The sequence below is a fragment of the Lemur catta genome, chromosome 1 (genome assembly GCF_020740605.2).
Source record: "Lemur catta isolate mLemCat1 chromosome 1, mLemCat1.pri, whole genome shotgun sequence".
Lineage (NCBI taxonomy): Eukaryota > Metazoa > Chordata > Mammalia > Primates > Lemuridae > Lemur > Lemur catta.
The window spans coordinates 114,049,779-114,076,101 of NC_059128.1; the positions used below are offsets into that span (position 1 = coordinate 114,049,779).

The following is a 26,323-nucleotide window of genomic DNA, read 5'->3' on the forward strand; positions in this document are numbered from 1 at the left end:
GAAGAAAGGCTGATACCTTCGAGACTGGAATTATCCACCCAATTCCTGACAGCAAAGTTTAAGTTTAGGTTCCCGTGTGACTGGTGTGTAGCATTTTTCTATGCATACCTCTCTCATCAGTATGTTTGGGGATTTTAAATTATTCTCATTGCTAGAATGGGCACAAACAAATTACAATGGATTAAAAAGCCTGGACAGGGCCCAGGAGGAGATGGTATTTTGACTCTGTCTCCCCCACGTTCCCAGCACCTTTTCTGGGCTGCTCAGGTGCCTAGACAAGAACCCAAAGATTTAATCATCACCACGGCATCCAGCCATCTCAACATCCCTGCTGCAGTACAGGAGAAGGCCCATGTACCTACCCGTGCTTTTTCTAAAGACAGATCCCATGCTACTGTAACTCTAGGGTCTGTGTAACACACGATTGTGATCCCCACAGGCCAGCTAAGTGCAATGGGATGGGGTGTCAGCTTACCAGCCGTCCAAGTTGTAGGGCCTCCGGCCCTTGCGCCCACGGTGGATGTGCTCCTGCTCTCGTTTGCGCTCGCGTTCCATGTGCATAAGCTTGTGCTGCATCTGCTTGGCCTCCATGCGTTCCTGCTCTAGCCGCTGCAGCTCCCGCTCCTCTTGCTCCCACTGAGCCTGCGTGACCTCCTCCTGCTCACTGTGCTCACACACTCTGCGGAAGAACAGCAGGGCTGTAGGAAGGTGGAGCAGGCATCCCCCTGCCAGGGTCTACCCCTCGGAAAAGAGACTCCAGGGCTGTGCCTCTCTCTGCACAACCTACAGAATGACAGGCACCAGCAAGGAAGAGGAGGAGCCTTGAGCCTAGGGGCTGCTGTGAATTAGCAGGAAGGGATGAGGAGTGCCACCAGGGTTCTATTACCTGAGTAGCCAGATAACAAAGAGCCAAGGCGGCGTGTGTATGTGTTCTCTGGCGCATGAGTAGCTATTATGTCAACTGGGACATATCTCCTGGACTTTGCCATCTGATTTCAGGACAATACATTTACAATTAAGAAAGAAATTATACTTTCCACAGCCAGTGTTTCTGCACTAGAACATTTGCTCTCTGAAGCACAAGCTTAAATTAGTCGTGAAATGGGGCTGGTGCACTAGAATATACATCTTTGTTGATGTTTATAAACCCTGAAGCAGGACAGGAACCCAATCCTTCCCACCCAACGGACACTACCAGATATATAATTTTCACAGTGAAATGACATTTTTGTGCCTTTCCTTACAGGCTTTTGTAGATGCAACAGAGAAGACAGGTGCCAAACTGTGTGCTTTTGATCCTTTCCTGATGTGCTTATAGATAGACAGTCGGCACTCTGCATCCATTGACCAATCAGTCAAGGATTAAAATATTAGGGAACAAAAACCCAGAAAACCCAAGAACACAATGAAAAGAAGACAATAAAAAAAATACAAATAAAAAAAGGGCAGGCTCCGTGGCTAACCCCTGTAATCCTAGCAATCTGGGAGGCCGAGGCGGGAGGATTGCTTGAGTTGGAGTTCAGGAGACCAGCCTCAACAAGAGTGAGATCGCATCTTTACCAAAAATAGACAAATTTGCTGGGCTTCATGGTACACGGTGGTGTCCCAGCTATTCGTGAGGTTAAGTCAAGGGGATCACTTTAGTCTAGGAGTTTAGGTTGCACTGAGCTACCATGGTGCCAGTGTATTCTACCCATGGTTACAGAGGGAGATTCTGTCTCAAAAAGAAAGATACCCAGGCAACACTTTCTTGTGCAAAGGTTCCTCAAGGCCACATAGAGAGAAGGGAATGGCTGGGACTAGAACCCCCCAGCCTTTCACGCAGACGTGGGGCATCCCTGGGCCCATTTACAGTCTCCCAACAGGAACGCCCACCTCCTAGTACCTCCACGCATATGTTCAATCAAATCACTGAGGGATGAGAACACGGCCCCTCCACCGTTTTGATTTGCATTTCCCTGATCCCTAGTGAGACTCAACAGCTTTGCATCTGTTTCAAGGCCATCTGTATTGCCCCTTCTGTGAAGTGTCCACATAGCTCTGTCAACTTTTCTTTGGGGCAGTTTTGTCTCCTTGATTTATTATGTTTATTTCAAATCACTTTTACTCCTATCAGCTGCATGTCTTTTGACTTTGCCTATGGTTTGTCATGGTAGAAAAGTTTAATTTTGTCTCGGTCAATTCCTCTTCATCACTTTTAATGCCTTCCAAAACCCTCATTCATAAATATATTCACTTTCACATTAGATGTTTACATTCAGTCACCAGGCCACACCACATGGTCAATGATGTGAGTGAGGCAAGGATGCAGAGGAGGATCCGAAGGCACAGCCACAGGACCTGAAGCCCTGTGTGGGTGAGTCTGTCCTTTCTTCACTGGTGGGAATGTCACTGTCAGCGTCTCCACGTTAAAGTCTCCATATGCATTGGTCTGTGCTACTGTCAGCTGCCAGTTTCTCCACCAAAGCTGCACGTGCCTTTGTCTGCCACTTCCCTTTTAGGGAAAGAGTTCCCTAGGGAGCATTTCAAAAACTGTTCCCCTGCCCCAGCTCCCATTTCACTGTTTTTTGAGTTTTTTCCCCTAAATTAATAGTACTTCAAAAAATTTTCTTAACCCAGAAGCACAGATTCAAGTTGCCCTAAATATATATAAACACACTGGTCCTTATTTTTAAAACTCTAATTTAAAATTTGATTCTTGATGGGAAAGATAGATCAACAGTAACACAGAATGACCCAATAACATTTTAGTTCTTAAAACTTATGACAACATCTTTTTTGGCTCATTTAACGACGAGGACCTCTCAGTGCTCTCTTTGGCTCTATCCACTGTTTCTTTTTTTTTTTTTTTTTCTTTTTTTAAGTCAAGCATGAAACTGACGTTTATTGAGGAGAGAAAGATAGGATTATAGGGAAGAGCAAGATATGCAATTACAGAGCATGGTACATAGGCCACAGATGACAACCAGACTCACTGTTGTAGCAAAGTGAGAGCCAAAGGAACAGCACAACAAAACTATCTCACTGTTTCTTTTCCCCTTTTCAAAGCTTCTAAAGCAGATTTAGTATTTTTTGCTAAATAGCACTACTGCAGCAGAAAAGCACTGAATCTCCCTGACTATGTCACTTTCCGTAATCTTTCAGAAGAGATGAGCCCATTTGCATAAAATTATTTGGAAAGAGCCACAGGATGAAAGTCAAAACACAGCAAGCCGATGAACTGACAGCCCAAGGAACAAAAACTTTTGCTGTAGTATTCCACCCCCAGGGAACTGTGAAATTGTCCTCCCAGGACATCATCCTGACCACAGCGTAGGGAAACAACCCAACCATTCCTTGATGTACACTCACCCACAGGACTCCGAGTCTCCTGCCTTTTGAGGCTCCTTGATCTTATCAAAGGACACAATGGACACCTTCTCCTTGCTATTTGATTTATGATCCTGGCTTTTGGAAACCTAGTTCACCAAAGAATATTAAAAAGTTAAGGCAGTCCATCCATGGGTACCCACACTTGTAATCCAAGTACTTTGGGAGGCCAAGACGGAAGATTCCTTGACGTCAGGAGTTCAAGGTCAACCTGGGTAAAACCAAGACCACATCTCTACAAAAATGAAGAGAAATGAACTGGACATGGTGGCAGATGCCTTTAGAGTGGTTTCAACTACTTGAAAGGCTGAGGAGGGGGATCATTACAGCCCAAGAGTTTCAGGTTGCAGTGAGCTGTGATGACTCCATTGCACTCTAGACTGTGCAACAGAGCCTGTCACACAATAAAGGGTAGAAGTAACAAGTGAGCAGAAAAAAATCAGGTATATCAAAGTCCAAAAATTGAATGTGGATATGCCTCACATAACGAAATTCTTTTATAAAAATTATTTTATTCCCCCCCAATGATTATGTTGTAATGGAACCACCAGATAATGATGTATTCTCTCTAAAGAAATCTTATGCTTCACTTGCCATAATTCAGAGACAGAATTTCATCAATATTTAATGCTAAAATATCATTCATCATGTACATTCAACAGGGTAAAAATGGAAATGAGCGCTGTCCTAAACTTTTCATAAGATCAAAGAAATTTATTATACTCTGTCATTGGCATCCAGAATAAATTAAAGCACTTCTTGTATATATCACAGTTTCTTTGTTTACGCCAAGTACATTTATAAGAGAGCTACCACCTTTAGCCCTTGATTCCACACTTTCATTTTTCCATTTTCCAATCATGCTTTATAAAATAAGAGTGAAAGACTACAACATTAAAAAACTGACATGACCAAAAACAGACTGGATGGAAGCTTCCATAACTGAAAGCCTGGCTTGTAGGTGAATAACGTCATGAACCAGAGTAAATGGCTTGTCTTCTGTGCAGGTCACAGCTGACATGGCAGGCCCAAGGCTGGCAACTGGAACTTGGACACTCTGAGTGTCCGTACTTGACAGATAACTGATAAAGGTGGCTCAGTGTGCCTAGCCTGTGCAAATTGTAGTTCACGGTGAACATCTACTTCCTTGTGGGAACTGGGAATTTTAGTACCTGCTGGGTAGAGAGTGCCTGTTACCAGCCTCCAATAAAAACCTTGGGTGCCAGTGCTCTACTGTGCTTCCCTGTACAGAAACAGCGCACACATCTGCCTGCATTTTCATTGCTGTGTTAGTCCTAAGGGAGGGAGAGAACACAACAAAGCCTGCACAGGGTCCTTCCAGACTCTGCTAGCATCCTCTCCCGTCAGAGTGTGCTGTGTATCCTTACCACATCACTACAGCCAATCTTACCCGTGAGTACTATATGGTAAGTACAGTGGTCATCCTGGTGGACCACTGAATGTGGGTGTGATCTTGGGGACCCGTGACCCACATCTGTCAAACTTCTAAGACTGTCACAAGTCGAACTTATGAACATTAACAGCTGCCCATGACCCTAAAGGCACGCAGAGTCAGGTGCTAAGCAGCTAACACAGACACGTTGGGTTCCAGTGTTCTGTGCAGCAGTGTGCAGAGAAGCCTATGGGATTGGACCCAGGGAGACCAGACTTAGAGGCAGGCTGCAAAGGCTGGTGGGGCCAGGTTTATGAATACACAACAGGCAGCTGCTGAAACTTTCAGGCAGACAATGAAAATGGACCACTACATGCTAATTCAGGAAAAAAGGTCAAGTGCTCTCATATTTCCATTTAAAAGTTACTCAGGAAAATAAAAACCAAAAATCATCAGAACAACATGAAGTATAAATGAAAGATTTAGCATTTTCCTATTTAATAAGTGTTAGATTTATGGGATTTTGAAAAGGTAGAAAGCTTTTCTCACATTAAGCTAAAAATTCCGTGAGATGCATATAGAAATATAAACTAAAAAGATAAATATCCAACTTAGAAAATTAATACTCACTCTCTCTTTGGATCCAGATGTTTTCACACTAATAACAGGCACCCCTTTAGATTTATCCATGACTACAGTCCGCTCGGTTCCTCGACTCCCTACAGGAAGAACGGAGTTAAGGGGAAGGTAAGATGTAATAAATACTCAATGGAGAAACTATGGAAAATGAACCTAGTTGTCTCCTAGTCATAGCAAATTAACAACCCACACGGGCCAGGGACAGAAAACAAGATGAAACCTCCTGTATAGCTCCCTTGCCTACCTGATTTTGTGGCTCGAGATCGCTCTGAGGGGCCAGGTTTTTGGTCATCTTGGTCCTTATCCTTTTCTCCACTTCCATCTTCACCATTTTTAGCATCATCTTTTCTGTCGGGTTTATCGTCCCTCTGAAAGTTCGCAGATCTACAAACAGCAACCCAGGACACAGGAGTGTGTTACAGCAAGTACTCAGGGGAACAGACCAGCCCTGCCTGGAATACCACAATGAGCATTAACTGATCGGAGAGAGGAAACCTTCACCTACTGGCAGTCAAGGGCTGCTGACCAAGTTCAAACAAACAACGGGGAAAGGGGTCCCGTGAGGGTCAACCTCTGATACAGTACCCAGACTTCCGCAGCTATGGAAAACTTGAAGGATGTCAAATAAAGGACAGGGTGTCCTTCAGCTGTCCCGTCCCTTTCATTTCATCAGAGGAGAGGAGTACCTGTCCATGTTGCTTGACTTCTCCTTCTTCCCTTCACTGTCTCTGTCAGAGGGTTTCTTTCCAGGAGGTTCATTTTTTGCCTGAAATAAAGAATCAAGTTCAAGTATTACATCATTTCCTAAAACAGGCCACATCCGAGGAACAAAATGATCACTCACTTTTTCCATGGCGATCATTTTCCTGTGCAGCTCCATTTTGTGAAGGTGGTTAATGCATTTTGTTGCCTCTTCTGCTGTGGACATCGTGACAAAACCATAACAGCGAGCTCCGGGACTCTGGGCATTTGTCACAACCTTCGCACCCACCACCTTAAAGGAAAGCATGTAAATATTACTTGGACATGAAGCCTACACAGACACAGACCCCAATAGCCATGTCTTCAATATGCAGGCTGTCATAATTCACAGCAGAATGGCTCAAAGTGGTACTGAGGGGGGTGGAGGGCAGGGCAGTGGCAACACTGCTCTCCTCTGATGCACTCCAGTCCTGGAGCCCTCCCTGGGATGAGAGCAGGCAAGGAAGTCGGGTCACCAGGTGTCCGAGAGGTGTTAGATACAGACTGGGAACATAATGGTACTCTCTAATTGTTGGTCCTCAAAGGGACCAGGAGGGGAGTATAACAGGAACGGAGAGAAAAGGGAAAGGAAACCCAGAGTTCCCATAGCATTGCTTAGCCTGCCTTAAAAATTGTGGAGAAATTACTCTAAACATAGAGTCACAATATGTGGGCCCTAAATTATGAAGCATTATTATGTAGGAGGATTTGTCCATAGAGACTGATGTGAGGTTTGTAAACAGTACTCTGGAACACCAAATTCACCTTAATAATTTTATTTTTCTTTGCTTGAAGGTTGAAGAAAGCACTGTACTGTTAACACTATCGAATTTCAGTTATGTGTTTCCAGCAAGGCACATCCTTTACATGCCACTTAATTCTCCTAACAAATCCAGCAAGCTTAAGTAGGCGAACCCTTTTAAGGCTAAGGAAAAGCCCCACAGCACTAAGTGGGCACAGCCAGTGTTTATGCGTTATATGTCTCATGGAACATGTTTTCAGAATGGTGTGGACTCTTATCTAACCCTCAGAAGCCTGCAATGCACCTAAGACACTAGAGTCTCCAAGACATGTCCCTCCTGAGGGACCCCAGTTTGATGACCAGGTGCAGGTGCTCACAGCCACCCACTGGCATTAATAAGGCCCAGTCAGCCCTTATTTCTATGACAATTTCATAGTTCTTTTCCTCATTAGTTTTGGGATGGCAATAATCTGGGTAAATACTATTGGTTTTCTCTGTTATGACATACTGATTGTTACTACGGACAATGGAGTATACTAAAATCTTACTTTGGGGACCCAAAATCTAAGTCTGAGAGACAAGTAGTACTGGATGCAGTTGTTTACTTGGGACGTGAGTCTGGGATGTATAAGGGAAGAAGAGGGCAAATGAGAAAGTGATGGGAGGAACGTTGGTGGCTGCCACCCCTCACGGGCTCAGAAAAGAAGGGTGGTGTAGATTAGAAGGGCCCAGTTCTCTAGGACGCCAGGACACTGTTCTAAGAGCAACACTTGTGTGTCACTCAAATTCTACTGTCATAACTGCCACCTCCAGACTGCCCGGACCAGCACCTCTGCCCACCCACTGCTCTACATCCACTGCACTCCCTCGGAGTGAGTCCTCTGCACACACACACACAGTCTCAGAAAGCCATCAAAGGAAGGGGGCATACCATCCACGGCCATCAGCAAATATAACCTCCTGGTGTCACTGAAGGTGCTCATTGAGCTGGGACGAGGACCTGCATGTAAAGTCTGTATTACATCGGCTGAAAAGCACCTTCTTTTTCAAACAACCCCTGGCTCTTACCTTCCCATATTTGCTGAAAAGATTCTTCAAATCTGTAGCTCTTGTTGTAGAAGACAGTCCACTAACCCAGAAATTTCTATGACAGCTGCTATGACCTATTTCAAAAGAAAGTTCTGGTCAATAACTAAACACCCCCAAGATCTTGAGTTTTCAAGAAAGCTATTCCAAGCCAGACACGGTGCCCTCTGCTCCAAATAGTGGCAGCACCAAAAGCCAAACGGGGGCAGAGGCCTGGCCCAGCGTACTCATCAACAGTGTGCAGCTGCGCACGAGGCCCAACAGCACTGCCAGAAAGGCCCATCACAACACCACCTCAGGGGCTGTCAGCACTGCAAGAAGTTGTTCCCTTACAAAATTACTAAATGGCTAATTAGGTATCTCAATGGAAAAACACTCCTGTTGTTTCCATTTCTTGTAGCATATACCTCTCCATCTATCCCCTATCTGTAGTCGTTTAAAACAATGGTTAAAAAGGAAATGGTCTAGTTCAATTCTCTCCCAAATAATCATTTTACTAAAGGGTTACAGGACCAATAAACTCCAACACTCTCCCTAGAGCATTAGTCAATATGTTAACTCATGGGATCTGGTTTGTTCCCTACAATGCAGAAGCTGTAGAGTTAATAGCAGAGAAGTGCAGAAAGACTTCAGGAAAGACTCAGGAAAATCTGGGTGAGAAACGCAGTATGCCAAGAACAAGAATTAAATACCCCACCGCGCCCTCTGCCAAGGCTAAGCATGCCCAAAGGACTGGTGTCTCTGGGGTGACCTACCCGTTTCCTCTCTGGAAGGCCTTTTGGCATCTGAGTCATCGTTGACAGAACTAGACACAAAAGATAATGTCACTCCAGAAGGAAGACGAATGGAGGAAACAAAGTCAAAATTATAAAATACACGTTGAATTTGCATATTCTACCCCAAATTCAGTTATGCAAAAATGATATCCCAACAAACCTGCATTGGCAATCTGACCTAACCATAAGATTTCGGACCCACAGGAGTTAATTACTTCTGCTGGTCTAAAGATAATTAGGAAGAATTAAAGAACACAACCATGATAGGTTGAGAAAAAGAAAAGAAATTGAATCACCCATTTAAAATACACAAAGAGAAATAAGACATTCCTAGAAGCACAACTACAATTTCATCAGTCTGGCTGGCCACTTGCACAAAAACAGCTTATGTGTGTCACTAAATGACCAATGAAAAGGACACAGCGTCTGGTCTAAAACTGAGAAAAAACAAACCTCATTTTCTGATCAGCGCCCTCACTGGTTGAGGACTCTTTAGTAGCCGGAGGGACTTCATTACAAGCTTCAAAATCAAACTTCTTCTCGTCTTCTTTGCTATCTCTGCCTTCTGGACTTGGGGCTTCCGTGGGCACTTCCGTGACCTCGTTGCTACAGGCCTCCGCATGCTCAGAGGCTGCACTACTCTGCTCAACTGCCGGCTCTAGCCCTACAGGCTCACAGTCCATCCTCTCGCCATCGCCTGGCTGCTCCACGGGCTCCCTTTTCACTACTGCTAACAGGCTGTCTGCCTTGCACGACTGAGTGTGTGTTGACGCGCTGGCCAAATCTAAATCACCCTCCTCCGGATGGGCGCTGTCAAAAAGGTCCTCTTCCTCCGCGAGCTCTCTGTCTGGCCCCACGCTACTTGTATCCTGTGCAAATGGCTGCTCCAGCTCGGAACCTTCTTCTTTTACTGGCTCAGATTTACAAGTTTCCCCCAAAATGTCGAGTATTTTCTCATTTTCTATGGATTTAACAGGAATAGAATGGCACAAGGTTTAATTACCAGGCAAATAAAGCAATCACAAATGCGGGACGGGCACAGCTGCCACACTAACACGAAGAGAACTGCTAGCTACACAGAGACTGGAAAACCCGGGGGTGTGCAAAGTTATGCTGGGTACACTACCTGCGCTCTGACCGACTGCTAGATTAGCCGCCTTTACCCTAAATGGAAGAGAAAAGCATCCCAGAGATTTAACCCACAACACCTTCTGGCTGATTCCTGACAGTGTTCATTCTGTCATCATCTATATATGACTCTTCCAAATTTAGCTTCCAAAGTTGAAGTTGCTTAACTGAATGTATCGCCATTCACTGAACAGCTCAATTTCCAAATTTCTTTGAATCTCTTCCATCGGTGCTCTGAGATATTTCCAGTCCAGAAAATGAACAGTGTTTCGAATTCTCATGAAGAAACTCTTTCCTCTTCTGGAATCCAGTTATGTCTCAATGTTTTCAAATGTATCTCCCTACCACTATCTGTACTGCTTTAATGAAAAGCATGAAATTAAGATAATGCTCAGTATCACAAGATCTGTTCTGTGGAGTGTACAGATATTAGCTCTTAAGAGGCATGGAAACTCTTTGTACATATGTTTAAATGCCACTTGTATATAAAAAGGCATGAGACAGTTTCATCTCACGGATACATTTTGAAAAATAAGAAGTTAGCCACGTTCACAGATCTGGTGATATGGCTGGATTTCCAATCTCTATGATCTTGGTAGGTTCTGGCCTATAAGCCTATACCACAGTGTATACCATAGTAAGGCAACTTTCTTAAATTAAAGAATGCAAATTAGAGAAGGTAGAATACTAGAATGGTTCCAAACTTCCGCTGGTAAGTTTTTCATTTAACAGTACCTGTCTCCAGCGATGGCTCTTCAATTTCCTGCAATAAAAAAACATAAATAAGCCCATGCCGGATAGAGAAAACTTAGTTTTTTGGAAAATAAAAACTAGAATAACTAAAATAGGAATTTTGGAAACACATTCTGGAAAACTCACAAACCCAACAGCTAGAAAACCTGCTTCTCTGAGGAAATACCCCACACCACTGGCATCCACCTCACTCACCCACCTTACATTCATTTTCCTTTTAACAGCCTTAGGAGATGTTTCCATTTCATGGTGAAGAACTGATCACATGGTTGTTTCTCTCTCTCTCTATTGAACTCTCAAAATCAAGAAGAGCAGGGTTTTCAGTTTTCTACTTTTAGTGTCTTAACACAAGGCATGACACGTATGCGACAATTACTTTTAAACAATCAATCTACGGTTAACTTTCTGAAAACTCAAACATGGAACATCGGTCCATGTGGTTTGACTCTTGTTGTTTTTTTGCTTGGTGGTGCCACCCTAGTTGCCCTGGGTACTGAGTGATCTCTAGCATTCGGCTCTTCCCCCTTCATTTCCGCTTCTAGTCAATGTCCCCACCAGGCTAGCTCTAAATGTCACTCACACATATCCCAGGAATCCCTGCCAATTTGGCTACTGCTACTCCTTGTCTATAACTGCTTCTCCTTTGCGTACCCCTCCCCTTCTCTGCACCTTGCTACCAGAGCAGGCACTTGTCCCTCTTTGGCCTTAAGCCCTTGGCCAATGGGTCGCCACACTGCTTCCTTCCCCAACAAGCCCATCCCTCCCTTGGCCCCATCTTGTCCATGTCCCACACTTGCTTTAGTATTTAGCTCAAGGGCATCTTCTCTACAATGGCTTCCCTAGCAGCTCTCTCTCTAACCCAAACTCTAGGTGCCATTGAACTAAGGAAAAGGCCTTCCTCCTCTATATGTGGTCCATAGGCTCCTGTGTTTAGAATGCACACAAGGCACATTACTTTGCAATTTCAACCAACACTGAACAGTGAGTACTGACCAGGGTCCAGGCATAAATTTAAAGTACCCATATACACATACTTGTCATCAGACAGCCCCAGGAGGTTGCTACTATTAGTATCATCCTCCTTCCTATAGATTCAGTGACTGTGGCCAAGAGTGTCTGAGTACCTCACCCAAGGACACACGGCAGGTGGCAAGCAGACACAGAGTTTGAGCAAAGGCCCTGTAACTTCACGTCTGTGCTCCAAATCATCAGTCTAGGCTCTTTCCAATGCTCTGGTTACCTGTGTGCTCACATGCAATGGGGGCCCTGCGAGGATGGGGACCATCCTTATCTGTCATGTAGCTCTAACCCCGGTGGCTAAGGCCACACCTGACAGAACACAGGTGTATCCCACATACCCAATAAGTGGATGTGAGTGAGTTAGACCATCCTCCAAGGTCCTGGTATGCTCTAGGAAACCGTTCACTTTCCTCACAGTTTCAATTACTTTCAATCTGTTTTTTTCCCATGTACTCTACCACATGCTGGGAATTAGGACTCCACAACTAAAACAAATCATGCGTCTTGGCATTGTAAATCTTTTCCCTAACTTTCCCTAGAGACTATCAAATATATTGCAATTTATCTTTCAGAGGAACTTATATTTTCTATTGTAACAGTGACCTAGAAATACACCAGAGAGAATGACAAGACCCGGCTCTGCCTCTTCCTTCTCAGTGAAGAATGGGCTGTGCCACTTCACGGTTGGGAGACATCAGCTCTAAAGGGGAGCTGGGCTTCACCAAGTTTTCTCCAGAATTGCACACTCAGGCTGGAGTTCTGGTTTTCCAGTATCTCCCTTGCCCCTGGCCTGGCAGAAGCAAATGGAGATCTTGTCTGAAAGGTGATTTCTAATTAGCACAGGACAAATGACATTATTTAAAAGCAAAAACAAGGGCCTGACAAAAGCTGACTGCATTTTGATTTCTTCATAAAAACTACTACAGAAAAGTGGATAGCTAAGTGAGTAAATGTATTCCAACAATTTAAATCTATGTAGGCTGGCAAAATAATGAAAAGGAACTCAAGACCCACATTTATAAAAATCATTCTCATCTGAAATTTCATCTCATCTCACAGGAAAATTCATTCTCGTCATTTTTTTCTCATCTAAGATTTAATATTTAAAGAGATGGTAATGAAACAGCCAAGACGAACAATATGGTCATCACAATAAATCAGAGCTACTTTTATAGGAAAAACATCCCAAAGACAGAAGCATAACTCCTGAGACTCTACCTTTCCCAGCTGCACTGTCAGTGCCCTGCACACCCTCCCATCCTGATCACTGCCCTGTTAGTATTTACCGTGGGGGGGGGCGTTATATAATAACAGTGCCCCTCCTTCTGTTATCCCAGGCAAATCCTCTTTCTGCAGGGGACACCATGCAGAGTGGATCTGATAGGCTGCCTGTCCCTGAGCAACGAAATTAACAAACATATCACAAACTGTGCCCTCCCATGAGCTGCTACTGAGCCGTAGTACCTAAAGGGAACTAGTCAAAGCCAAGAGGTAAGTCCTTGGTAACAGTTATGTTAAATTTGGAGGGAAAGCAGACAGGAAACCCCCCCTCTAAAGATTCTGACAAAGTAAATAAACCTTGCAATGACTATTACTTGGAACTGCCACTCAATTTCTACAATGGTTTCCAGAAACTGTGGTCTAATCTTGGATTCTAAAATTATTGAGACACAGAAGAATGTACCTGTAATATGGTGAAGTAAGATGATGAAATATCTAAGGTGATTATAGTTCCTTTGTCCTCTAACTGTAAATGGAGGATACAGTTTATTACATCAACAATAACATAATGGTACATCTGGTAAAATGAAATCTCAATAACCATGAAAATCATTTACAAAGAAATTGGGAACCCAGAGCGTTAAAAACAAGTAATTAAAACAGCTACTCAGCATACTGTAAAGATCAAAAAGAAAACAAAGAAGGAAGCATTATACTATGAATGCAGCTAGACTGAAAGAAATATTGTATGTAAACGCCTATATGCTGATAAAGTATGAAACCCACTGATATCAGTGTGGGTTTCAAGAGAGAAGTCAAACAAGGAAAAATGTCTAACCAGAATAAATACTCAAACTGGGTAGTACACAGACTCTTCACAGGGATTGGAACACCGGGTTTGGGGACTGTTCTTCCAGGAATTATGTCTAGAATCACACTGCAGACCTGGGGTGGTGGTTGAAACCTATCCTGTACTCCTAGCACTCTGGGCAGCTGCTGAAGGAAGACTGCATGAGCTTAGGAATTCTAGATCAGCTTGAGCAAGAGAGAGAACCTATGTCTACTAAATATAGAAAAATTCACTGGGCGTGGTGGTGCTGCACCTACAGTCCCAGCTATTAGGGAAGCTGAGGCAGGAGGATCACTTTAGGCCAGGAGATGAAGATTCTAATGAGCTACGATGGCGCTACCGCACTTCACAAAGGGTAACAGAAGGGGGCTCTATCTCAAAGTAAAAGAAAAAAACTCAGGAAACTGAATGAACCTCCATTCTCATTCACCCTCCTTCATATTCTAAAATAATCAAAAAATAAAAACACAATCACACTGCAGAGTGGAGTCTTCAGCTTCCACCCGTTACCCAAGCCTGAATGCCACAGACACACAGGCTACCACCCTTGAAGCTGCTACCACCCAGAAAGCAACAGCATCTCTGACAACCCTGCCTCCTGGCATCCACTTCTAGATCTGAGCATGAGGACAGGAGCACAACACTGGCAAAATCTCGGTGACCCCTTTACCCCCACCCACGTGCAGGAGAAGAGTAACTGTACACTGAGCTTCTATTCTAAGAGGGGGGCTCTTCCCACGAACATGTGGGATTCCCAAAACACAGAAGAGGTTTAGATGCTTTGTGAGTCAAATACTGCGTATCTTCTATATAGCCCTGAAAATCAGTATATTTCTGGGGGAAGTACTTTTCAAATATTCCATAATCAGCATATATTATCACTTGTACTTGATGAGAAAAGACATGTGAATGATCAAAAAATTCCGAAGGTACAATGTCTATTCACTGAAAACTACTCCCCACCACTCCTTCCTTCCCATAATACAACTGTCACGAGACATACTGTACCCGAGTGTGCCAAAAACCACCTACCCTTTCTGTCTGCATGACAGGCAGCACAGTATTCTGAGCCCTAGTCTGATTTTCACTTCTCTTTGGGCATCATTTCAGTTCATACAACTATGCTTAGTTCACTCTGATTGTTATACAACACTATTACCTGTACTACAGGCAGTAACACATTTCATAACTCTGTGAATTCTGATATCCATATAATAATTATTACTATACGCTGGGCACTGTCCTAGGCCAGGGGTCAGCAAACTTCTCTTAGGCTTGCATAGTAAACATTTCAGGCTTTGTAGTACGGATGGTCTCTGTCACAACTACTCATGTCTACCACTATGACGCGAAAACAACCATCAACAACAGCAACAGTAGGTATGGCTGTGCTCCACTAAATCTTTGTTTACAAAAATGGGCAGATGGCCAATATGCTGACTTCTGCTCTAAGTTTGTGATAAATGTTCGTCCATTTATTCCTCCCAAAACCTTTCGTAACTGAGGCCAAGAGAGGTTAAGTAACCTGCCTAAGGCTGCCCAGGGCAACTGGCAGACCTCCAAAGTCTACACCCTCAACCCTTAACTACACTGCTTCTACACATTTATGATGTTTCTAGCTTTTATTGCACTATGTATTATTTTCTAACTAGAAGCAGTAAGAAACAAAACAGCCTTAAGAAAACACAGCCAATGTGGAAGGGTATGTAATCCCCACCACTGCACAAGTATTTCTGCTGCTCCTTTTCAGGGAGCTGGCGAATGACACCAAAAAATGAAGCAACTGCAAACCCCATCTGTATCAGAATAACTCAGAATAACAGCCATTTCTCAAAATCAAAAGCCCCATTCAAAGATGACAATCTGCTTCCTTTAGGGAAACTGAGAATCAGTTCCAGGAGGAAACACAAACAGATTCTGCAATGGCAGAAGTCAACCAGCAGGGCTTCCTTCCCTGAAGATTGCTCAAGAGGCGCAGGCTGCAGAAGATCTCGGACCACTATGGACACGGGGCCCCTCCCATGAACCAACACCTAAAGGGCCCCTCATTTTCACCGCCTTTCCTGTCTCCTACCATTAATCTTCATGCAAACGAAATAATTTAATAACAAACGAATGGCAGCAAGTCAATGCAGGATATGAGTTAAGTACACAGACTCCTGAATTAGCCTGGTCTTCATTCTTATCCTATTATGGGCTGTATGTTACCTGGACATATTTCGTACCTCTTTGTCCCCCAGTTTCCTCAACTGACAATGGGGACAACAGCATGAACACTTCACATTCTTGTTAAAAGGTTTAAAGGACATAATGACTAATGCCTGGTAGGCAGAGGTCAACACATAATACTCACTAAACTTTTGTTATACATATGAGATGCTCCTAACGTGAAACAAAGCTAAAGCTTTAAAGACAATGTCAAGGTTCCTATTGAAGGTTCACTATTAGGAGGCTACCAATTGGTTCTGAACAGGAAAAGAACAACTTCCGACCTCTTCCGATTTCATATTTTCAAGGCATCTAAGCTATAACAGCACAAACCAACTTCCTATAACAGGAAGGTTCTGAATATTATCCTCAAAATGTTTCATGCTGTTTCCTGCAAACACACAGCATGCACTTACATACATCCTAAGACACCACTTTTCACCTAAAGTGTTTTCACAATTGTCCAAATTTTACATGTAAGCAGATGAACCATTTTTCTCCTGAACTGGCAGGAAGAGAACTTAATTCCACCTATAAAAGTACCAGCTATTATGATATTTGTGGAACTGACACAAACGTTCAGGATACATTTCAGAGACACTGGCAAGTTACCTACAGCTTGTTCTTGAAGCTGCTCTGGAAGCGCTTCCATGTCTCCCTCGACTAGCTCTCTACTGTCAGATGGGGACTCCGGGAGATTATCAGCATCATCGTCCTCTACACAATCTGCAACGCTTCCATTATCAATTTCTGCTTCATCTAATACACTGGTATCTGTTATATCCACATCCTTCAAGTCATCCAGACTGGCTTCAACATCCTCCTGTGACAAGACAAAACCAAACAAAACCATCATGTGACTGCCATTGGTCCATGCACAAAGCTGCTTCGCTTGCAAGGCTGCACATACCTGTCCATCCCCAGAATTTTCCTCCAGCCCGTTATCTTCCACACCCTCTTCCTCTGGTTTACGCCCTGAGGAGAAAAACCATCATTTACAGCATGAGATCAATCATGTGCATTTTCCAGAAGCAATAACCTTCATGTCTATACGCCTCCAGCACTACAGAAGCAAAGACACCTTAAACACCCATGGCACCTACCAAGGTAGGAACACTGCATAATGCAGGAATGGGAATGCCATTCCGCTCAAGGCAGGCCCCACCCCACCCTCCAGTACAACAGCTTCTGTTCTTATCAATTGGCAGTGGAAGTAGGAGGCGCGAGAAATTGGTTCTTAGCAAAGTTAGGCAGACCAGACCTGTCCTAAGGCCTGACCTTTTTGTCAAGAGGCTTTGTTTGTGGGGAGGGCAGCCTCTGATGCAAATGTGCTGTTCTTTAGTTAATGAACACAGAGTTTGCTTCTCCACACCAACAATGATAGAAAGCAAAATATAAATAAGGAAAATGAAAATAAAAGCCATTCGCAATTTCAGCACCTTGGGTTAGCACTCACATTATATACTGACATCAGATGTCCTGATTTTTTCTATGTGGTACATGTACTTCTGCTTACAAAATTGGCACTGCACTGTTTTCTCTTTTCACTTAATATGTTGTGAACATCTTTCCATATTCTTTAACTGCACCACACGGCTACACCAGCACTGATCTAATCAACACTTACGGGTGGAAATTTAAGAAGATTCTTATGAAGATGTACGTCCTGGTTAATTCTTTTTTGCACACAGGCAGTTGCTACCTTAGGACATATCGCTAGAAATGGCATCTCCAGAACAAAAAGTAGGCACATTTTTAAGGCTTAAAAAGAAAAAAAAACTCCCACATACTACTGTAATACAAAATAGTTACCTTGTTTTAATTTACATAGTTCTCTCAACAGTGAATAAAACTGCCAACCTTGCTGAATCTTTGTCAAAATTGGCATTTATTTTTTTTTTAGTCTTGCCAATGTGCTAGACAAAACAAATATTTCTTTTAACCTGAATTTATTTTATTACTGCTGGATTGAATGTTTCTTGTTGAGCACCAGTACTTTTGTAAAACTTTCTCATTTATATTCTTTCCATATTTAAAAACCTCTGCTCTATTTCTCCTCACTTGGAAACTGTATATCAGATATACAACGTATTTCCCCTCCAATCTTTCAGTAGTCTTTCATTTGGGTTTTGGGTAAATTTCACTGTTGTGGAGCTAAAACTGTTAACTGGTTTTTAAGTGTGAGTTGTTTTTATCCTTATGTTCAGAAGCTCTCCTTTACACTAAGACTACATAATATTGACCCGTATTTAGTTCTGTTTGAGGTGTTGTTTTATTTTATTTCTCATTTTAGAGACAGGGTCTCCCTCTGTCACTCAGGCTAGAGTACAGTGGCACCGTCACAGCTCACGGAAGGCTGAAAGGGCTGGGCTGGAGCCATTCTCCTGCCTTAGCCTTCTTAGTAGCTGGGACCACATACCACAGCCATGTTGCTCAGCTAAGTGTTTTTAAGTTTTCTGTAGAGATGGGGTCTCCCTGTTGCCCAGGATGGGCTGGAACTCCTGGTCTCCCTCAGGTAATCCTCCCACCTTGGCCTCCCAAAGTGCTAGGATTACAGGTGTTAGCCACAGGCCTGTAATCCCACAGGTTTATTTTAACAATTACTGTCCCAGTTTTATGTTGAGTGACACTATTTTCCAAATAGTTGTTTCATTTGCAAACTGACTCCCAACATCATTTAGTATATAATCTTTTGTGAATGTTGTCTTGTGCTATAATAAAATAAACAAATTTCCCCTTACCAATTTGAAATGTTGACCTTACTCATTATTACATTCCTATATATGTCTGGGAGTACTTAACGTTTGTATTATCTTCTACTGATCTGTTATCTTGTTCTAATTACACGGCAGAATCATTTTCTAAATATAAAACACTGAGATTAACCAAAAGAAAAAGAAACTAAAGGGAATTGGGCGGAATGATTTAACTTCAGGTTTTTCTTTGTTTTGTGGGGTAGAGACAAGGTCCTACTCTGTTGCACAGGCTGAATCACAGTGGCCTGATCACAGCTCACTTCAGCCTCAAACTCCTAGGCTCAGGCAATCCTCCCACCTTGGCCTACCAAAGCGCTGGGATTAGAGACCTGAGCCACTGTGCCTGGCCTAACTCCAGAGTTTTCTTCAAGAGGTTAACTTAAGGAAAAAAATTATGAAAAACGTTAAGAGATTGGACACCTTTTTAGGCTCACATTATTTCAATGACTCCATGCTTTGAAAAATGCGGAAATCATTTCCCCCAAGTCCCCTTGCTCAACCTCCCAATTTTTCTTACTCTAATCAGTTATTTATTTGATAATATTCACAATCTGCCAGCAGTTCACAGTGGCCTGGCACATTGGCACTTTCATCCAAACAGCAGTATTTACATGGTACTTTGCCCTTATTTTTTATACGAATAATAAAATGAGCACAAAATAGAAAAATGTAAATACTACTAGAAATAAAAGAACTAACGCAAAAAATCATTAGGCACGGCAAAAATTTATGGAAAAATAAAATTTTTGGTGTCAAGAGCAAGCTTGCTAAAGTTAGTGTTTTCAATGTGAAGAATAAACTGACATGTATGAACTACATGAAATTTACTGTAGAAGACTGTCTCAAAAGCAAGGTGTAGTGTAGCATAGTCATGTGGTTTAGAGCTATTCCAGGGACACAGCTTCTCATAGCTCCTTTAGCAAGAAAGTGGTGCTCGGCTTCCTGAGGGATGCAGGAGGAAAGTTGATCAGCCACACAACCTTGGGAAAACCACCTCCGGTTGGGCCTTTTCCTCAATGTGAACATCAATTTCTTAAGGTTACCAAGTGTTAGTCAAGTAATACAGGGTAACAGTCCCCATATGTAGGGAAAATGGAAAATTGTAGCTAAATGTACCTATATTTACTAAATATTCGTTACAAAATTTCCTCCAATTGGCAGCCAGGGAATCTTTCTGTGTGCGTACAGGCCACATTTGCCTTTTCTTATATCTGTGAGTTGCTCTTTAGTCTCTGCTGTCTGTTGACTGGGTTGTCTATTTTCCGTACTGATTTCCAGGAATATTTAAATGCTTTCTGGATATTGATCTTTTCCTTATCTATGCTATAAATTCTTTCGCAGTCTCTCGTGTACCTACAGACACTTAAAACTTCCATATAGCTGAATTTATTTTTCTTTACAGTTTCTCAGCTTTGGTCTCACTTCAGGTTTTCTTGTCAACTACATTAAAAAAGTACTATCTTAGCTGGAATTTCTACTTGGCATGGGAAGAGATAACAGAGCTTTTTCCTACCATCAGCCAGCCAGCCGACTGTTCCAACACGATTTATTAAAAAATGCTTAGTGCTACCTGTAAAATGAACAAATCCTCAAAGTTTCTACTCTGTTTGCAACGTCCTCTCATCAAAACTAGAGGAAATTCCCGTTTCCCTCCCTAACATTTCAGCTATTCTCCTGCATTTTCTTTTCAGATTACCTTTAGAACACATTACAACGTTTGGCGGGGGGGAATCGACAACTTTCTGATAAGAAGTCATCACATCTAGGAAAACTTTCCAAAATTAGTCATGTCACAGGTCTTGAATGTTTCCTGTTAGCTGTATTTACTACGTAAGAATATTACATGTATTTTGGCCAGGCATGGTGGCTCAAGCCTGTAATGCTAGCACTCTGGGAGGCCGAGGCGGGCAGATCGTTTGAGCTCAGGAGTTCAAGACCAGCCTGAGCAAGAGCAAGACCCCCGTCTCTACTAAAAAATAGAAAGAAATTAGGTGGACAACTAAAAAAATATATAAAAAATTAGCCAGGCATAGTGGCGCCTGCCTGTAGTCCCAGCTACTCGGGAGGCTGAGGCAGGAGGATTGCTTGAGCCCAAGAGTTTGAGGTTGCCGTGAGCTAGGCTGACACCACGGCACTCTAGCCCAGGCAACAGAGTGAGACTGTCTCAAAAAAAAAAAAAAAAAAAAAAAAAGAATATTACGTGTACTTTAATGTCCCCTTGCCAATATTTTGCTCAAGTCTTTGATTTGTTGATGATACAACTGCCACCTCAAATATTCAGGAGACTCAAGCAATAAACAACTATAACTAGTTAGCAAGTTCAGCAAATGGACGATTTATATTAGCCAGGACTTTATTTTGTCAGTTGTCTTTGGCTTGCTTCTCATTACTTTAGCAGCATTTAATTTCATGAGGCACACTCAGCCCAGCAGACTTTATAAACTCAGCACTGGCCTAGGAGCTGACATCCCAGTAGCAAAGAGTATACGTAAGCACCCAGATCTTGGTTTCTAATGTCTCCCTCCTCAAAAGGGGACCAGAGGATGTGGAAGAAATTACTGAGTACAAGGGATGGGGCAGAAAAAGTACAAGATAATACTGAAGTACCCTCCTGTTCCAGAAAGTAGAGAAGTGCTCAGAGATCGAAGCATAGAGAGGTGGAAGCAACACAGGAGCCAGTCTGACAGGGCTCCCACTGGGACAATTTGCCTATCATTATAAATAATAATAATAAAAGCTAACTGGCCAGGGGAGGTGGCTCACACGTATAATCCTAGCACTCTGGGAGGCTGACATGGGAGGATCCCTCGAGGCCAGGAGTTCAGAGCAGCCTGAGCAAGACCCATCTCTATTAAAAACAGAAACATTAGCCAGGCATAGTGGTGTGCGCCTGTAGTCCCAGGTACTTGGAGGCTAAGGCTGGGGGATGATCACCTAAGCCCAGGAATTTAAGGGTTTAAGGTTGAAGTGACCTATGATAACACCACTGCACTCCAGCCTGGGAAGCAGTACGAGACCCTGCCTCAAACAAACAAACAAAGCCTTACAACCTGTGGAAATAAACAAAGAATCTGAGTTTACACTGCTAAATCGGGGAGAAGGGCAAGCTATTCCTTGTAGTAGTACGCCAAGAAATAAACAGAAGGTATAAGGAAATTAGAACGTCTCCATTTGACAACCACCACAATAAATAAGTGGACAGAATTTAGTGGTTCCTGAAACTAGTGGAGAATGAACAGGATATTTTCACAGTCTCCAAGTATCATCCCATACATACAATTACAGAGGAGAAGACAGTAACCTTCCAGTGGAGACACCTGGCCAACACCACTTCGTGTCAGTGAATATAGTTGGTGGGATTCAAATTGACAGCAGGCGCCTCTGCATAGGATATGCTGAGAATACAACACTTCTGGTGGTATTTCTGACAAGATTTTAACTTGATCCTAATTGTAGGGGAAACATCACCAAACAATTCAAATTGAAAAACAGGCTACAAAATACGTGTTTTTGCACTCTTGAGAAATGGTAACATTGACATGGGTGGTGGCTCACAACTGTAATCCTAACACTCTGGGAGGCTGAGAGGGGAAGATTGCTTGAGGTCAGGAGTTCGAGACCAGCCTGACCAAGAGGGAGACCCTATCTCTATTAAAAATAGAAAAATTAGCTAGACATGGTGATGCATGCCTGTAGTCCGACCTACTGGGAAGGCTTGCTTCAGCCCAGGACTCTGAAGTTGCTGTGAGCTAGGCTGACACCATGGCACTCTAACCAGGCAAGACAGTGAGAGACTGTCTCAAAACAAATAACCAATAAAAAAGTAATGGTACAAAAACAAAGTCTTAGAAAGTTTTCCAGATTAAAGAAAACAAAACAGACAGGACAACTGAATACAATGCATGACTGTGGAGTTTCTTTTCCTTTTAATCTATAAGGAACAATACTGGAACAAATAACTAAATCTAAATAGTGCCTAAAATTAGATGACAATACTGCACCAATGCTAATTTCTTGGTTTTGATAGCTATGGTTATGGAATGTCCTTACTTTCAGGCAATACTGTAGTATGTAGGACAAAGGGACACATGCCTTGCAACCTGTTACCACACAGTTCAGGAAAAAAAAAAAAATAGAGAAAAGGATAAAGGAAACACAGGAAAATCCTAACATTTGGGGAATCTTGGTAAAAGATACAGGGGACTTCCCTGTACTATTTGTCCTTGCAACTTTTTTTACATAGGGAAATGTCAAAACAAAAACAAAAAACCCAATAGCACATAATTAGGTAATACTTAAAAAGCACACATGCAACTTTGTACCTCCAGTTGCAAAAGATTTTCACACACCATAAAATATCCTATTAATTTGTACTTAATGATAATGCCACTACAGAGACACTTTGCCAATAATTATTTTCAAAGATTCTGCTAAAGCACTATTGGTGTAAAACTATTCTGAAGGTATGCTGAAATTACTTGCATTTTGCTTTCTACAATTTTAAACCATTTTGAGTTCATGCATTAAAGAGGTCACTCAATTTTCAGTTGAAATCTTGTTAAAATCTACTCATAATGTAGTTTAAAGTAATTCAATAAAACTTATAAACCTACCTCATGAAATAGCAAAACACATTGTAATGTTGTAATTAAACTAATTACACCAAGCCATAAAAACCAAACAAACAAAAACACAGGCACAAAAAAGTCTGTACGCCATGATTCCATTTTACATGAAGTTCCAGAACAGACAAAACTAATCTTCAGTGAAAGTAATCAAAACAGGCCGGGCGCGGTGGCTCACGCCTGTAATCCTAACCCTCTGGGAGGCCGAGGCGGGTGGATCGCTTGAGGTCAGGAGTTCGAGACCAGCCTGAGCGAGACCCCGTCGCTACTAAAAATAGAAATAAATTATCTGGACAACTAAAAATATATATAGAAAAAATTAGCCGGGCATAATGGTGCATGCCTGTAGTCCCATCTACTCAGGAGGCTGAGGCAGTAGGATTGCTTAAGCCCAGGAGTTTGAGGTTGCTGTGAGCTGGGCTGACGCCACGGCACTCACTCTAGCCCGGCAACAAAGTGAGACTCTGTCTCAAAAAAAAAAAAAGAAAGTAATCAAAACAGTGTTTTTTCTTCTTGCTGAGGTGGGTGGGTGACTGGGAAGGGGCAGTAGCAATCTTTATGATGACAGAAATGTTTCTTATTTTGATCCTACCTCCTTCACACATGTAAACAAACTCTAAATGAAATAAATATCCAAATATAAAAGTAAAACCATAAATATTGCTCTTAGCTAATATTTTCTTATAATTTTAGATCAAAAGAGTGCCTTTTAAAACATAAAATCTAGAAGCCACATAGAATAGGTTGACAGCAACCACACATATGAAAGATTAAGCCTTTAATGGCCAAAACACCACAAACAAGTCAAAGGACAGATTGGAAAAAACAATTGCAACATTTTATATACCGAGAGCCCTCATAACTCAGTAAGACAACCCAGCAGAAAAATGGGCAAAGGGCATGAAAAGGCAATTCAGAAAATACAAATGGCCAATTATTAGAACCTGTGTAATCTGTGAAGAAATGAAAACAAAAATTTTACCTACAGAAAAATGCAGACCAACATAAAAAAATACTTTTCTTGTCTACAACAGGCAACAGATAAAAAGATAAATAACACTGGATGCTAAGTCAGTTTAAAGAAATAGGCACTGTCACCCACTGCTGGTAGGGATATTCATCAGTACAGCCTGTTAGAGCTATCTGTTAACAGCTATTTCAAAATAAAAGGCAGTATCCCTTGGGCTTGCGGCTGTAGCTCACTCCCATCACCTCAGCACTTTGCCAGGCTGAGTTTGGAGGACTACTTGAGGCCAGGACTTTGAGACCAGCCTGAGAAGGAGCAAGAACCCTCCTGTACAAAAAATAGAAAAATTAGCTGGTGTGGTGGCATGCCCCTGTAGCCCCAGCTATCCCAGAAGCTGAGGCAGGAGGTTGCAGTGACCTAGGATGACACCACTGCACTCTAGCCCAGATGACAGAGCCAGACTTTTCCCCCCACCTCGAAAAATGTATAAAGTTACCCTCAGGTTATGTGTATAAGCAGCACATAAAACATAAATGAATTTCGTCTTAGGAGGTGAGTTCCATCCCCAAGATACCTCATTATGTATGTGCAACTACTCGAAAATCTGAAAAAATCTGAAACTCTTCTAGTCCAAGCATTTCAGGAGAGGGATACTCAATCTGTACCAAGAAAACACTCAGAATGACCCAAATGCACAGCTTTGTCTGATTCTTCCTTAAAATAGTAGTTGCATGTTACTGAGTTACAAATTGGGGGAGGAAGAAAGACTAGCAACACACACGCCCTGCCCTTGACAATCTGGTCATGACAGGAGGTAGGACAATGTAAGTACCAAATCAAGGCAAAAGGAACTAGGGGCTGGGAGTGTAGAGGAGTTAAGGACAGCTGAGGTGCCATGGATGGAATGACATGAAGTAGGCCTCGAATGCAGACAGAAGGGGAAGAAGGGTGGGTGGAGCACATAAGGGAAAACACAGAGGTCAAGGGGTGTATCATGTTTTTGGGACCTGACTAAATCACAGGGCATGGGTATGGGGAATAAGAAAGACAGTTCTGGGTAAGATGGTGGCAGTCATTAATGTCACACGGAATGCAACTTTTACTCTGTGTGCAGTTTTTGAAAGAAATATTACATAAGTGACAATTCTCTTTGGCCAGGTGGCGTTTAACAGGGAAGTCATTTTCTGCAAGTCAAACCAATAGGAGAGTCAGGTAGTCCTCAATATTCCCTCCCTAAATAAGTTTAACAAGGACTATTGAGAAATCTACAGAGTAAATGAACAAAGGGGCAAATATTCCTTCCCTCCTCTGCTGGAACCAAGCTAACAAAATAGTAGAGGGATCGTCAAGGAAATGCAAAGCTTCACTGAAGGCTCTTGATTCTCAGGGTGGTGCCCAAGTCCAAACACAGCCGAGTAAGTGAGGAACATTAGGGGAACATTAGCGAAGAAGTAGTTTTCCAGAAAGCTAACACAGCCAAGTAAGTGAGGAACATTAGGGGAACATTAGCGATGATGTAGTTTTCCAGAAAGCTCTTAACATGACACATGCTTATAAAATGCACCATACCTTTGCTGGATCTCTTTGATGTTTTCTTATTTCCTTCAGAGGTAATTTCAATTTCATCAGGATTACCACCTTCATCTTCAATTGCCTAAAGAGAAGGGACATGTAAAGTTGACCAAAGTCAGCACAGAGCCTGACTTTCACAGCACCGTCAGATGAGAAGGGACATGTATCTTTTAGAGCGTATAGCTGCTCCTGATCTGCAAATGCCTTCCCCCACCAGGCATCTAGCCCACCCTTTCATCTGTTCTCTCGCTCTATCCTCGAGTCAGACTGACTGCACAGTTCTTAGCTGTGTGGTCTTAGGCAGGATGACTTAATTGCTCTGAGTTTGTTTTTTCCTCCAGAACAGGGGACTAATAATATTAATAGTACTCACCCTGGAAGGCTGTTGTGAGGACTCTATCATGCATGTAAAGCAAGCACTTACCAAATATTAGGGCCTATGCGGTTCATCCTATTCCTGGCACCAAAAGAACTCAA

The 26,323-nt window shown here is 42.6% G+C and overlaps 1 protein-coding gene and 1 long non-coding RNA gene across 8 annotated transcripts in view; one reads left to right on the top strand and one right to left on the bottom strand.

Annotated features, from left to right (window-relative positions):
* Positions 1-26,323, bottom strand: part of SAFB (scaffold attachment factor B) — a 109,625-nt gene that overhangs the window by 80,303 nt on the left and 2,999 nt on the right. For all 7 annotated transcript variants that reach the window (XM_045549004.1, XM_045549022.1, XM_045549013.1 and 4 more), the window contains exons 2-14: positions 25,844-25,928; positions 16,837-16,901; positions 16,543-16,749; positions 10,610-10,637; positions 9,200-9,707; positions 8,726-8,775; positions 7,953-8,047; positions 6,246-6,395; positions 6,088-6,167; positions 5,646-5,785; positions 5,393-5,481; positions 3,352-3,458; positions 476-679 (exon numbers count right to left, since the gene is read on the bottom strand). In XM_045549004.1, the coding sequence (XP_045404960.1) occupies positions 476-679; positions 3,352-3,458; positions 5,393-5,481; positions 5,646-5,785; positions 6,088-6,167; positions 6,246-6,395; positions 7,953-8,047; positions 8,726-8,775; positions 9,200-9,707; positions 10,610-10,637; positions 16,543-16,749; positions 16,837-16,901; positions 25,844-25,928 (1,808 nt within the window). The remainder of the gene's footprint in view (positions 1-475; positions 680-3,351; positions 3,459-5,392; positions 5,482-5,645; positions 5,786-6,087; positions 6,168-6,245; positions 6,396-7,952; positions 8,048-8,725; positions 8,776-9,199; positions 9,708-10,609; positions 10,638-16,542; positions 16,750-16,836; positions 16,902-25,843; positions 25,929-26,323) is intronic.
* On the top strand, positions 1,500-4,137 carry LOC123636661. Its single transcript, XR_006734630.1, has 2 exons — positions 1,500-2,356; positions 3,145-4,137. It is a non-coding gene; the product is annotated as an uncharacterized LOC123636661 (long non-coding RNA).